Source organism: Sipha flava, unplaced genomic scaffold (assembly GCF_003268045.1).
Source record: "Sipha flava isolate LNK unplaced genomic scaffold, YSA_version1 66_pilon_pilon, whole genome shotgun sequence".
NCBI lineage: Eukaryota > Metazoa > Arthropoda > Insecta > Hemiptera > Aphididae > Sipha > Sipha flava.
The window spans coordinates 79,885-96,382 of record NW_020273606.1 but is presented as its reverse complement, the minus strand read 5'-3'; the positions used below and the strand labels follow the sequence as shown (position 1 = coordinate 96,382).

Below are 16,498 nucleotides of genomic sequence, written 5' to 3'. Positions count from 1 at the left end.
GTCTCTTCCGTTGCCGACTCGTATATACTTTACCGTATTGTAGTGCACGACAATCCGAACGTTGTGTTGCAGTGTTACCTGACCATGGTTAGCCCGATGTTTTTTACGACACTATAGCCGAATCACGTACATTCTGCGCAGAACGTGCATCGCAAAATTCCGTGTTTTGCGATATTGTCTTGGTGATTTGCTATCAAATTCCGATTAGATAAAAATTAAATTAAAAACCATCGTTGGTACCAATCAACGGCTTATCGGTTCCCAGTATTTTTATTTAGACGTAGTAAAAAGTGCTCGGAAAATTGGAAAAATGCACGTATCTAGGTGCCTTATTCAAATCATCTTAATGATTAATACATTTACGCGTTAATATATCGCATTAAATTAATCCTTTGGTATTCGCAAGAAATACGTTTTTCACCTACAGACATACGACTAGAATTGTAAACGGAAACGACGATTAGTGTATTTAATAATAAGATAATGCTCACCAATTGATATGTGTGTATACAGGGCCATATTTAAAATTTTTCCGATCAGGAGCAACTACATTTTGCCGCTCTTCTTCTCTGAAGTGTAAGACTGAAAACAAATGTCTACAACTATTCATTAAAAAGCCGTTCGCGATTCATTTTTCCCATTTCAGTACACTTTTACACAATATTTGTAATTCATATTAAATCCAAAATAATAACAGATATAATTACATAAATAAAGTTATAGAAAATTGTCTTTTATAAATACCCATAAATAATTTAGTACCCTTCGGATTGAATGTTCCATCCTCATACAAATCAACATTAAACCAATGCCTATATCTCAATAAAATACCATATCAAATAAAATACTCTTAAATAGATATAAATGTTGTACGTTACTAAATAATATAAAAGATTTTAAAGTATAACGTTTATTTTTTATATCATTTTATTTATTCATAAATAATTTCCATTGAAAAATCGATTTTATTTTATTTAGAATCACCGTAAAAATATTGCCACCCTCTTAAATATTTTAGGGGGAAATTGTCTCCCCGAACTACCCTTTAATACGGCCCTGTCTCTACTTATCTGTAACAAAGTTATCACAATATTGTTTATACATACTGTTGTGCAATATTATACCATACTCATGGAGTTGCAAATTTTTTTTTTTTACTATTCTACATCATTCGTGTACGTTAATTTTAACTACTAGGTACTTACCTAATCAAATATCAATTTTTTTCACTTTATTGTTTACTTATGAATTTTCATTTTTTTCCCCTTGCTTACAAAAAATAATGACTATTATTTAGTAACATCAAAATATTATCTTATAATTCAGTAGGTTACACCATAAACGATTTTATTTAAATAGGGTTGCCATACGTCCCGGAAAACCGGGATTGTCACCGTTTTTGGACTTCGCGTCCCGGTGTCCCGAAAAATGTTTTCGGGACGTCCATAGGTTAGACTAGGCTTGGACGTTTAGAAGAAATTGTAGTATTGTTTAATTTTTCATTTCGACCATTTTATCTCAAAGTACATTTTTAATCGTAATCGATTAACAATATATAATAAAAATACAATTTGTAATTTACACATATAAATATATATTTTATTTCACAAAAATATTTTTAAATATTATATTGCAGGCCAATAATGATCCTCTTCAGTGGCGTATACATAACTTTTGTACGGGGAAGGGATCATTTGCAAGCAAATCATTATTTATTTTTACGTTTTTAACGACCTCACACTAAGAAAATTATTTTATAACATTTAATAAAAGGCCTAGGAGGGGGGGATCTGATTCCTCCTTGAATACTCCACTGGTCCATTCAATATATTAAAAGTTATATAAAAAGTATATTACTCGATAATGTGTTTGTTTTGTCCCGGTTTCACCTTATAAATTTATGGCAACCCTATGTTTAAATTAAATTTACAATTACTTGTTATTTACTTTGGTGGTTTTCTGTATTGATATTTTCTGTTTATATTTAGGTATTTATATTTATTTCATACACCACATCATAAATAGGTACTCTTAAGTTAAAATAGATTATGAGTAGTATTGTGAATTTAATGATTTTCCATAGATAATGATTAGTTTTATTCAGAAAATTATTATAAAAACATGTTAATAAAATGAAATACACATTTTATTATTCATTACCATTCTATGTATTTAAATATTACTTATTACATATTTTAATCTTTAGTGCATACATATTAAATATATTTATATATGTGTATGTGCGTATTAGTTTATATTTTTATAATTTATTGTTATCTACATATTCTGTAAATATATTACATTTTATATTTTAAAATGTATGTATAGCTTTAGAACCTAAAAGTAACGGTATTTTTTTTTTTTTAGATTAACCGTTTTTATTTATTCTTATTTATTCTTACTGACCTTATTATGAATGTTTTAATTTACTTGTATTTATTTACTTAGATTTAAAGCATATTATTTGTCATAGTTTATGACTCATAAATAGGGTTGGGATTTTATAGCATTTGCATATTTTATGAAATTATATTTTGGTAAACGTGTTTTTTGATTTTTGTTAATCGAATTTCCAAGATTCAAAATTTTAATTTTAATTTTTAATTAAATTATAAATGTATAGATTAAGTAAATATACCGATTACGCTTTTGCAACTATGTACAATTACAGCGATAATATATAGATATATATAATATACGAGTAATACAATTATTTCGTTTTTGGTTCTTATTTTTGTTATCTATTTTGTTGGTTTTTTTTTTTGTCGATTTTTTATTAAATCTACTAATAGCCGGTTATCAACGAACGAGTGTAGAATTCGTTTCGTGTGCTCGCATAAAATTATTAAATAATAAATTTCCTTTTTTTTGTTGTTTTTATTGCATATTTTTAGAGCTTATTTAACGATTTTTAAGGTAATATTATAGCGCATATTTATACAATTTTAAGTGCTATAAATTCCCAATCCTGTTCATAACCAATGCCGTATCTAGAAATTTTTTTCGGGAGGGGTCCAAAATATGTATATTGTAATTTTATTGAATTTAGATTTTAACTTTTGGTATTTGGTTAAAAATAAGACAATAAAGATTTAATCTTCTTTTATTAAAATCAATATTATATTTTCATATGATATTATGATATAAAATTAAAAGCAGTCAATGATTAATTGGAGCTTAAATCATTTTTGACTGAAAATATTTATGTTGGTATTAAAAATAAATAAGTATATTAAACATTCGTAAAATATTGAAGAAATTTCGGGGGGGGGGTCTAGATACCCTGGACTCCCTCAGATACGATCTTGCTCATAACTGATAAGTGTTATGATTTTTAGGTAACTGTCAAACTATAAAGAAAATAGTGAATTTTGTTAACAATTAAAAATATATATACCTATTGTATAAATATCCTCGTAGTGACATTTTTAGAGCATATTCGTACATTTTCTTTATATTAATTTTCTGAATTTTGGTAGATTTTGTGAGCAGGTTAGGTGCATATTATTTGATTATTTTATGCATTAAATGCATAACCATGTGTTGATAAGTATAAACGATGTTATGTAAATATTTGTTTATAAAATATTTACAGAATCAGTAATTTGTGTAAGTACTTTATTTATTTATTTAGTTTGTATTGAATTACCTACTTGTATATTCAAGTATGAGTTATAATGATCCGTATATTATTGTTCAATAATGTTTACCATTGACGACAATTAAATTATTTTTTAAAATTCCTAAAACAAAACTATACTTAACATATGTTAACAGGAACTCGTACTACTAAGAGTTTACTTTGACCGTATATTAATTGTAACTCATTAAATTTGATTTCGCCTGTAATTTATACATTAATGTCGTGTAAATATATTTAAAATTATAGTGATTTACAAGAAAATATTTTTATACGAAAAAATATTTTATTGCTTATTTTTTGTATTTTATGTATCAAGTGTTTATTATAATATATATATTATATAATTATTAAAGATTTTATATCAATGGTTTTTAAAATGTGATGACTTCATATCATATTTCGAATGTGTACAAATATTAGGTTAGACGATCGTGGAATAATGTAATAAATGATATATTGGATCCAATTTCTTAATACTATTTATTTGATATAACTTATTGATATTTAAATTTGGTTATAAATGAATCAACCAGTTAAAGAAATATGTATTTATTTTGTAATAATAATTTATTCTTAACTTATTGAATATGAGGAAAAAATTACTGCTGGTAAACAATTATAAATTTTCATTAATAATTGTACAAACAATATGTACAATTCATATATTTATCATTCATATTTAAATGTAAATATACTTATTTTAGAAATTAAATTTTGCAATAAATTTTTTGAGAATAGGAAAGACTTTAATTCCTTTAAAATACTCTATTAATACCTATTATATAATTAGTACACGTACAAGATATTCAGATTAATTAGTTTGTATTTTGTTTTTAATAAAATATTTTAATTTATTAAGTTCTTTATTTGCCTCAAATTGAGACAAGATAAATCTGATAAATTATAAGTTAAAGTAATTCATATTTAACTAAAACGAAAAATTGATCATAGAATACAGATTTTTCTTTTTTTATTAATCGTTTATTTTCATGAATGAATCATATTTTTACAAAACATATCGTTAATGCAGTATTACGTATTGGATAATATATAATTGATCAAGCTAGGTACTAATATCATGATGACTAAATTTAATATATACATATATGCATACACAGTAATACAGAAAGATCTGAAGTATAACTTCCTGTTACTCCCGGATAGTACATTTTTATAATTTATATATACATAATATATTGATGTATAATATTTAATCAATAGAAAGTCATCATATTTTTTTTGTGGTGTACGAAATCAGTTTCCTGCAAATCATAGTATTTTAAATAAATCTAATAAATAATCTATGTACTTTATATATATGACACATTAGGTTTCATTTTATGAAATGCAATAGGTTTTTTTAGTTTTATAGTAGGTATGGAACCCTTATACAATAGAAAATATTGTATTAGAATATCACTGGAATTATAATATGGTAGATAGTGCAAATAAATGCTGTACTAAATAAATTCAAATATTCTTTAAGTACTTTGAAATTTAAAGAAGGAACTAAAAATTAAAAATTACAAAATATAATTGTATTTCTAAATTTTAGCTTGACCGTTTCCTCCGAGTTATAAATCCTTACCTATATAATTATATGAATATTATATAAATGTGTATTCAGAGATGGATTTCCCATTAGGCACTGTAGACAGCTGCCTAGGGTGGCAAATTTTGGAGTGTTTTATTATTGATGGTTCATAATTAGGTCTAGGGACTTTATGTCCTTACAAACCTTAAAATATGTATGCATTTATACAAAATTATATTTGTAATAATTAATTATATAAACAATTAATTAGTAATAAATTATAATAATATTTTTATGTATGATAGATATGATGATCTGAGATAATTTTTTATTTTTTTCAAATTTGTTTTTAACTTATATTGAGTTTTTATCTAAAACAAAATATTTAAAATGGTTTTAAAAATAAATTAAATTGAAAACATTTTTTTATTATTAATATAGTTATAATTCTTCTAACCTTGAGCATTACATTGGACTATAAGATATTTTCTTAAGTTGGAAAATTTAAATGACTGCCTGTTATCAGCCAAAATATTTTTATATTTAGAAAAGGAACGTTACACGTTTACGGAACATATTGGTGTAAACTTAAAATATCATAGGTTACTACTACTAATATTTGCAGACAATCCATCCATAGATTCATTTTTCCATTTAAAATATTCGATATTTTTTGTAGTTAGCCTTAGCTTGTGCAGATTCTTCAATTTTTGTAGAATATATACGTTTTTGTAGTTTTAATTATTTTAATGCATTCAGTTAGTTCACCAATAAGACACCTTGAGTTCCAAGTCACGTGATATATGAAGAAATAAATCATAATTTTTTTTTATAAAATTTAAAAACTTACTCCTTCATATGAATAATTGTCAAATTTGCATTTATAAAATTAAAAATGGTCAAATATGCAAAATATGCAACAATATGCTCCCATTTAAAATGTACTGTATACAGTAGAACCTCGATTATCCGGGGTAATGTTGGGGAAGGGTAACACGGATAAATGAAAAACACGGTTAATTGAGACTTTTTATTAAACGCATTATGAAAAAATTAATAATATTGTACGCATATTAAGTGTGAACAATGTTATTTTCTCAATGACTATAGCAAATGTTAAAAACACACTAAATAGTATGGAAAAAATTTGATAGAATTGAATATTTCTTGTGTGTATTAGTTACAACGTGATTGGATAAATATAATTATTGAAGAATCTCTATTAGTCTCTATTAATCTTAAATAACTCTTATCTACCTGTGACATATTTGGTCATATTTTTATCGTTAAAAAGGTTGTTTATGTTTTTCGATAATGTAATATAAAAATATGTTCGTCTAATAAAACTTTTCAGACGAAAAATTTCGAACGACAATAATTTTGGAAGAGTTAATTGCGAACACGGATAATTGAGACACGACACGGTTAATCGAGGTTCCCCTGAACTTTTATTACATTTCTTATTGGAAAAAGTAGAAATTCACAGTTGTTGGCAATTAATGTTGTTACTGTTTTAAATGAAAAAAATAGGAAATAAATCAATACAATTTTGAAATTATAATCCCATTTCTAATATATTTGATAAACAGGATTTTCAGATAAAATTTAAGTGAATAGGTGCACTAAAATATTAAATAGTGCACAGACCAAAAACAAAAATATACCTACCAAAACTGTAAGCTGTAAGTTGAGGCTGACACTAGTGTTTATTAATGATTCTGGTATTTTATATTTTTGGTTTTTATTTGATGAATACTTATATTTAATATCAAAATAATTACAAATAATATTCTTGAATATTGATTCGATATGTGGTTCATCTTTACTAAAGTGACCGGTTTTATTTAATACAGGGCTGCCGTACGATTTAATCGGGAGTGCCCAGTGCAGCTGAGCGCATTCCTATAATATTTTATATTATAACACAGTGGTTCCCAATCGGTGTGCCGCGGTACATTGGTGTACCGCGAGCGCCCTTTAAATGTGCCGCGATAAATCTATAAATTGTTTTATAAATATGTATTTACCTGTATTTACCAACTTATTATTGATATTCCATATGAAAACTGATCGAACTAATCGTAGATACCTATAATATTATTTATTGTAAGTATGCCCGTCGCGGCCGTCTCGATCGATCGATTGTATTAAAATATATTTCACAATAAAAAAACCCTCTAATAGAGTAGACTGTAAATAGTATACATACATACATACATACATACATGTATATATATATAAAATATGGTTCACATAATTTATGGATTGGTGTCTCGCGAAAATTTTGTTGTAGATGAAGTGTGCCGCATTATTAAAAAGGATGAAAACAACTGTTATAGCATATACCTTCTGGTAACAAAAATGGTTTGGTTCTATGAAATATGTATAAGAAGTAGTCTTTATACGGCTATACATATTATATCTATACACCTACAGTAAGATTTGGTTCAGATAACTATCATGGTATTTACAATCAAGTAGGTTTCTGTGCATAATTTTGTGAAATTTTATTATTCAATACTGTCAGAGATTTGATGATGTGTAATAGCACTAATAAGAAAATAAATTACAAAAATAATCTTTTTTTATCTTTTTTTTTTCGTTGCACAGATAAATAAGATAAATAACTGCTATAAATAGATATTATTTTGTACAACTTTTTTACCAATTTACAGTTTACTTTTATATTACAGTAAATTAATAGCTATTGGAATATAAAAACAGCATAGTTAACAAAACTTTTCAAACACCTATCAATATAATTATTTAATTATCATAATATTTGTATAGTAGTATATTTTAAGTTCAAAGTGTAATAATGAAACTACGAATATATTACACGTCATCAATAATAAAACAATTTTTTTTTGACCCTCGGGGGGGGGGGTGGTTTGAACACGGACCTCCCCCCGTATGTACGCCACTGGATGTAAGTAATAACATTGCATGTTTATCGAATACGAGTAATTTACTAAATTTAGACATTGTATTTACATAATTATAAATAATTACAAATATTGACAGGCTAGCATAGTGATAATAAGAAATGAGTAAGTACTTCCGAATATACTTAATATATGCAGTAGAACCCGAATAAGACGCTCTCCAAAGGACCAGTTAACAATAGCGTCTTAAGCGGGAAATCATTTTAAGCGAGAGCGTCTTAAACGGGTTCTACTATATTAATATATATAAACATTTTTAACTTTTCAGCTGTATACAGTGAATAATACAAGTAAGGTAACTTAATTATATTCAGGTTATTTCTTGTTACTTTTTATAGTACAAGTGTTTATTTAGAAAATACGTAAAAAAATGTTTAGAGTCCCTGAAAATAATGTCAAACGCGAAATTTAATTAATTAATTGATGTTAATTTAATTAATTTGAAATTTAATATTTGTAGACATATAAAATGTTTTTATTAATATATAAATATAATATTTATATTTAATATTATATTTTGTCTAATCTAAAAAGTAAAGCAGAATGCAAATAATTTATCCTGATGATAAATATTTGAATCATAGTTCATTACTTTTTTTTTTATAATAATTTTCGTATAATATTCAGTATTTATTTTTCACCATAAAAACTAAATTATAAAGCACATTTAAAATCTAGTTTGATACAATGATTATTTGACAAATAGATTTAATTCACACAGATTGTTATTGTATGTTATTGAATATTTTTATAATATAAAATATTGTAAATATTATTTTATTATCGCTTTATTTTTTTAATATTTCATTATTTTTATGTAAATTGTAGATAAAAATATAATCAAATTATTTGACAGCGATGAAACAAATATTTACGACGCATTAATAAATGAATGATGTACAGTTTCCAACAGGAAATATTAGAAACAGCTTATCATAAGATCAATTTTTGGTATTCATTACTAAAATTTGATAATTTTAAACATGGATCGAATTCACCACGATAAGAATTTCATTTGAGTTTATTAATTTTCAATTTTTTCCCTGGCAGTATTTGTGTTCGCATATGATCGTTTCGACTTCGTAACACACAATTTGTGTTTCGTGTTCTAATATAAAATATAGTAATAATCAAGGCTCGGAACTTTATGTGCTAAAATGTACTAAAATATGCGCATAAATATGCGTTAAAAAACATCAAAATATGCGGTATAATATGCAGTAAAAAATTGGAAAATAATTGCTTAAAAAATAATAAACTGACTACTGACTAGTGTACGCTGTACAATAAGTCGCTTGCATGCAGATGTATGCAGTATTATAACGAACAGAAATAATATTGTGTATAAGCTGAAAACCTAATGGTTAAACATAATTGTTTATGAATTACCTATGGTTATACAATTTGTTTATGTCACGTTACAAAATATAAATACAGTGGTAAATTTGTATAAAAATAAATACGAGACGGCGGTGGTCACTATTACGAGTTCTCGGTACCTACTATAGAGGTTATAATATTATTGTTAAATGCATTGGGAGCCGGAGCAATACAAATAATAGCCGTTGATGAATTAATTTATTTTGTTAAACGATATAAAACTTAGAATTTTGTTTGTCATATATCTAATATTTTATTATTAAATTATACATTTTTTTTAAAATTTTTTGTTAAATCTATGAAATATGCATATAAATGTTCTTAAACCCAATATATGCGAATTGATACAAAAAGTAACAAAATATGCAAAATTGTGCAACAACAATTTTTAAATTGTTTAAAAAGTTGTACACAAAGCTATATATCATAGATTTGTATTTCATTTAATCTGAAAAAACACATCATTTTCCACTCGTTAAGTTTTGATATCTCAACTATTATCCGATAATACAATACGAATTATGAGTACCTACTTATAATCTGTTATATTTATATAAAAACCATGTTTGTGTAAAAATCTTAAAATAAAATTTCAAATTCATATTTTGTTTCCAAACACTCAAATATGTTCCCAAAACTCTAAAATGCCCTAAATTGTTTAAAAAATGACCTAAAAACTAAAAAATTCCAAAAAATACAAAATAAACATTTTTATTTTCATTCAAAAGTATTTTTTTTTTTTTTAGATTTTGTAATACAATTAATCTCGATTTAGAGAATTCAAAAGTATTTAAAATAAATTTGTGACAAGACGAGCATCGCACAATAAGCTTTGTAAAACAATACAAAATGCATCGAAATTCCAGCCTTACATATAATATTTTATTTTATTTTTTTCGATTTCTATCACTTATTAGTGACAATACCGATTATTATTATTATTATTATTATTAATATAGTATTTAATAATTTACGATAAATATACATTAAAATTGAAAATATGTGTAATTACTAATTATTTTCACTTCCATTGTTAATTTTAAATCTTTCTTTTTTATCTTTCTTAATTCAATCACGTTTCGCGGGAAGTTTTTTCTTTATATTAAGTCAAAAAGTTATACTACCTAAGTTTGGCGTGAGTTGATATTTTATAATAGTTAAAATTAAAACCAAATGGTCTATTGAACTATGTGAAAGAATTCGATTTATCAGTATTAATTTTGTCGACTATCGAAGAGTACACCTATATTTAAAATAATTGTAAAATGGAAAGTTTCCTACAGACCATAATTGTATCGAACAAGCGATAGAGATGACTTGATGATGGGATGTGTACGAGAAAAACGCTATGTTTCAGTAAATACATAATGCTATAATGTTTATGTAAATATTCGACTATAAATTCAATTCATTGGGCGTTCGGGTCTTCGTGGTCACAGCGGTCGATGGACGTGGCCCTCGAGTGCGATCGCGTGGTAGTGGTCAGGTCGAGCGCGTCCACGGAAAGCGATCCCAGGTCCGAGAAGTCAGACAAATCGTTGCTGTCACGCTTGTGGCTGGGGTTGCGATCCATTGACGATGGCCGAGATCCGATCGAGCTGTCCGTGTTGTGGTCGTGGGCGGTGGGCGAGGACAGGACATGCGGCGGCTGACGCGACGGTGGTGCGGTGGTGCAGTCGGTCGTTGCGGGTAAGTTGGACAACCGAATGGTGCCGGTCAGTGTGAATGAGCACGTCCGGTCGGAGTCGGACTCGGGTGGCGGGACGGATCGCACCTTGGGCTCCCAGCCACTGCTGATCGTTCGGACGGGCTGAGGTATCCGTGGAGTCGGCGGTCCCGGGTGAATGGGCACGGGCAAACGGGATCGCTCATACAACTGGACCAGTTTGACGACGTACACGGGTGGGTCGGGCGACTTGCTGCCGTCCAACACCGGAACCCTGCAGTTATTCGGCGCCGTCGCCATCGCGTAACCGAGTCCCTGCGTCGAACGGGTTTCCGCGCCGCCAAGATTGCGGCCGCGGACAGCCGGTCTGTGCTGGGCCAATCGCGTGACATCGTTGATCCTGTGGCCTGTCGCGTTCGGCGCGCGTTGCGTAGGGTGTCTACTACCGGCTACGAAGTCGCTACCTGCTCGGATCCGCGTGCTACAGCGCTGCCACGGCTCGGTCGGATCCAATTGTCCATCGTCGTACCGATCAAACGCGCGCTCCACTTTCATCGGAATCCGTTTCGGCATCAAATCTTGACAGTTATTCCGCACCAAGCTCCTAAAGCATCGTAGCGAAATTGTGATACTAGACACGGTTAACGTGAGTTATTAACTACTGATTAGGTATTGGCTTTCTTTTACACATTCGTGTTTCTCAATATTTTATAATTAAGGCGCCCGGTGCCAATGTCGATTTACCCTCAAAATTGCACTCTACGGAAATAGTGATCCTGTCCCGTAGAATCAATCAAATTAATATTTTTTTTTTTTTTTATATTAATGGAGAAAAACATTCTACAGACCGCATTGAATTCCGTTTTTTCAATATATATTCCCGACATTTATAATGAATCATTAAAAAAAGTAAATTTTAAGCTTTTTTTACGAACATTTTTTCACGATTTGAAATTGGAATTACAAAATCGGAGTTCAATGCGGCCTGTAGAATGTTGTTGTTTATCAGTTAAAAAAAAATTTTGTAAAAATATTGAATTTACAATGAGTGACCACTTTTCCCGTAAGGTAATATTTTTGTTCTTCAAACGGCCAACTAAATATTTCGTTATTAGTTTGTCAGTGACATGTGCATGCGCGTACGTTCACGTTGTTCGTAGACCCCCACCCAATTGTTCATTTAATTCATTATAAGTGATACCTCGCAAACCGCGGGCCGCGGCACATCATATTCCGCGTATTGATATCCAATACGATTATAAAAATAAATAATGTAATATTTTATTTTCAATTATCATTCCGCGATGCGACGTTTTCGGGCTTGTAGACACGTTTGTACATAGGACTGTGCGATTGTTTCGATTAATCGATTCTTACACCAATTAATCGGCCAATTGTTTTTTCACCTAGTATTCACAGCATTAATCGGTTAACCGACCAGAATCGTAATCAATGTAACCATAAATTATTCGATTTCATACTTAACGGCTAAACATAATAATATGAAAAAAAGAACCGGACGGGAACTCGCTCTGAACGGAGATGATTTGTTCGTCTAGAACAGGGGTGGGCAACTAGCCTATTTTATCATAAAATTAGTTATAATAATTTATTACTTTTTATTAATAAATAAAAATATTATACATTAATATAAATAATTTAAATTAGATGAAAACTTTAAAAAAAGTAAAATTTAACCTTTTTTTTTACCAATATTTTTTCATTATTTAAAATAGGAATTAAAAAAATCGGAGTTTAATGCGGCCTGTATAATGTTGTTGCTTATCAATTAAATTATAAAAATATTGAATTTACAATGAGTGATCACTATTTCCGTGAAGTAATATTTTCGTCCGTTTATTAACTGTCATTGATAAAATAATAATAGTTATAATATAATAAAATATTGAACAGAAATAAACAATATATAGGAAAAAAAGAAAAGCACACGCACTCGATAATAATCATATTGAATACTGTCATTAGACAATTATTATCTTATTAGGTACTATCATTACGTGATCGAAGTTAGTGGAGGGGTTCACTCACACTAATAATCATTTACATTCTCACACACACTCGGTCGTGCCGCGGCGTTGACCCAACATGTGCATCGGGTTGCCAATGATTTGCTCCTTAATAAATAATTGGCACCGGGCCCCTTAAGCACGCAATATTGTAAACTGTAAAGTAATTTTCGGTGGTTTAGGTTTGGATATCATAAAATAGTAGTTTTAGAGTGACCGTTTTGCACGGAAATCTGTTTGACATAACCTTTTCGCGTTACTTAAGAGCTAGTGTACAAAACGATACGAACTCTTCGTGAAAAACCGGTACGTTCGTCGTTCGACACCACTCTCCGACTTGACTTGACTTGACAACAACTTTATTGCGGCTGATGGTCGGCAGTGCTTCTCGACACCTATCGTCGCCAGAGTCGTCGATTTGCGTCACTGGGTGCTCGATGACTCCGCTGAGCTCCTGCGATGTGCGCAGGACAAATGACATTCGTGTTAAAAAAAAACAAATTGATGACAGTGTTGTTATAAATTGTATAATATACGCAGATAGGATTGCTGGAGATCTTGCACTGTGGTGATTTCGATGATGCCGAATGTTTGCATAATTCGTCATGTCCGTCGGGATGCTGAAGCGACATAAGCAGCATAAGGTTGATAAACTCATATCTTAGCTGCTTGTCCGATTCCTTGCTATACTTTTGCAACCAAGTCGAATGGTCTGCAAATTAATAACGTGTTTATCGTGCTGATGGTGTACACAATATCAGCCCCTATTTTTTAGTGAACCCCGACACATTGTGTGTAGTCCATAACTGGAAGTGCGCATTACGGATTCGAGAAATATGCATCTACAAAATACTAAGACAAGACAACCGTTGAGGACTTAAATATATCTATTACATTTTAAATTATATAACCACACATTAAAGTAGATAGTTTGTAAGTAGTTTTCAGATTTATATCAAATATAAATATATTTTCAGTTTAATAAATAATAACGGATTGGTAGTTACTTAGGTAATTATAATTTGCAATTTAATTAATAAAAAAATCCTAATACTTAAAATTATAATCATATAGAAATGGGGTAGAGGGCTCTGTATTATATCATTGTAGATTAAAAAAAGGTGTAGTACGAATTTTTATGAAAAATAGGGGCTGCACAACATAAGAATATAATGCGGTCGCGAAAACAATAATAAACACAAATATAATTATCATCAGGTATTATCGTTTTACGAGCCAGAATACCTGCGTCGTTACACATCGATTGAAATAAGCTACATTTGACCACATTTCTGAAAATCTGATAAACATTTTCCAAAGCTGGAGAATCGTATGCGCTCAGTATCGCATTTGGTGTTATAACCAAATTCGTACAGACTGGTGCACCTCCAAACAACTTATTCGGATTCACATCATTTTTTTCTTCTGACATGTTTGATAAAAGTTATAAGCCTGTGGAAGTGATTCACTTTATACACTTTCGTGAGTATAGACACGGAGAACACAATTTTCAAAAAATGACTGTTTCTATTGATTTACTATAAGGTGTAATACACAAAAATGTTTTGAGTAACATAATTAACATGCGTAAAACGTTGTTTTGTCTGTGGCCAGTACTACTAGAGAACAAAAAACTTATTTATTAAGTTCATGAATAATAATTTCGTTTTAAAATTGAAAATTTGTAAAAAAAAAAAATGAATTGTTTTCGTAAACGTGTTTTTCGGTGTTAAGCTGCCAAGAAAATATCGTTCTTTGCATGGAAACTTTTAATCTATATTCACCTACAATTCATAATAGTTTTGATTTCGTTGAAACTCAGGTAATATTTGCTTGCAAATCATATTTTAATTTATTATGTGCAATTCTTAAAAATATCCGAATTTTGAAGACATAATCGTGCTCTACAGAATTAGGACAACTTACTTTATTTTTTGTATGTATAATAAATTAATGAGAAATATTATACTAAACATTAAGCGATTTAATGTTACAATAGATAAGATTTGAATTTCTTTTTTAACCATAATATCGCTTAAGATTTCTAGCGATAAAATATTCATTCTCGATAGATGACTTATTTCATTTATTTATTTTATCGTTTATAGTTTTGATTTTGTTTTAAAATATTTTATTTAATATTTCTAATTCTGATTTTTTTTTTCAGAACAATTTTTACCATTTTTAATTCATTAATTTTTTAAAAAAAAGTCACAGAATAGTCTCAAAAATCATTTTTTCATTAACATATACATAAGCCATTTGTTAAATGTAAACGTTGAATTTTGAATGTTATTAAAAATCTACTGACTGATATATCTATAGAATATATATTATATATATTCTAAAAAAATATTAATAAACCATATAAATAAGATAGAATTAACTACCATTGACTTAGAATTATTAAATATAATTATAACTCATTATAAAATATTATAATTATATGATTTAAATTAAATCAATTTTGTTAATTAAACACTGCCTTGTATTTTACAAAGAATTTTTTATTAAATTATTTTTATTTTTATAAATACGCCAGACGTGAAATGGTTTTTTTTTCTTTTTTAGTAAAAATATTTTCTGTAAATTAATGTTTTCGTTCAACTTACTATACATTTTATTATAATTCTATAGTAAAATTTTATAATTATTTTTATTATTATATAATATAAGTGTTGTATTTTTAAATAAGTAAATAAAATATAGTTACAATTTGTTTAATCCTTTCAAGTAGAAATTTTATTTTGTAAGCTAATCACAAAATATTTCAATAATAAAAGTTATAATTTATTATTAGATTTGTATAAAACAAATTAGACCATGATCTATTCTACTGTTAAAATGGTAATTTGATCACAGCGTGTACAGTCGTCTTATTTATTTTCGATTGTATAAATAAATAAAAAATAAAAACCATTGTTTTAAGTAATTATTTACAATTATAACGTCAAAAAAAAACAAATAATACAATCTATATAATTTTTAGGTAAATATTGTATACATTTGAATATTTAATGATACAAATTTATTGAATAGTGTTGCTTTCACAAAATAATTTTTCGAATATATTTTACATATTATAGAGAAAAACAATCTGCGGTATAAATATTATTTTAAAAATTATATTTTAATTTGTATTTCTTGTTTTTCTCATAATGTCATTTAGATTGCCTAGATGAAACTCCTTTAAAAATAAAGTGCATAACCATTTCCGTTCTTTTAAATATATACGGAAATAATTATAGCTTGTTTTTGAATTTTTGAAAAGGTTATAGTCTATGATATAATTTTTTTTATGCT

The 16,498-nt window shown here is 28.1% G+C and overlaps 1 protein-coding gene across 2 annotated transcripts; it reads right to left on the bottom strand.

Moving 5' to 3' along the window:
- Positions 1-10,853: 10,853 nt before the first annotated feature.
- LOC112691793 lies at positions 10,854-15,199 on the bottom strand. 2 transcript variants are annotated; one of them, XM_025566197.1, is made up of 3 exons: positions 13,732-15,199; positions 13,486-13,649; positions 10,854-11,772 (listed from the first exon to the last, which is right to left on the bottom strand). In XM_025566197.1, the coding sequence occupies exons 1-3, from the start codon at positions 13,834-13,836 to the stop codon at positions 10,911-10,913; spliced, it is 1,131 nt and encodes a 376-aa protein (XP_025421982.1). In that variant the 5' UTR covers positions 13,837-15,199; the 3' UTR covers positions 10,854-10,910. The 2 variants fall into 2 exon arrangements, with proteins under 2 accessions (XP_025421982.1, XP_025421981.1); XM_025566196.1 differs by having other exon boundaries at positions 13,486-15,196.
- Between the last annotated feature and the right edge of the window lie 1,299 nt (positions 15,200-16,498).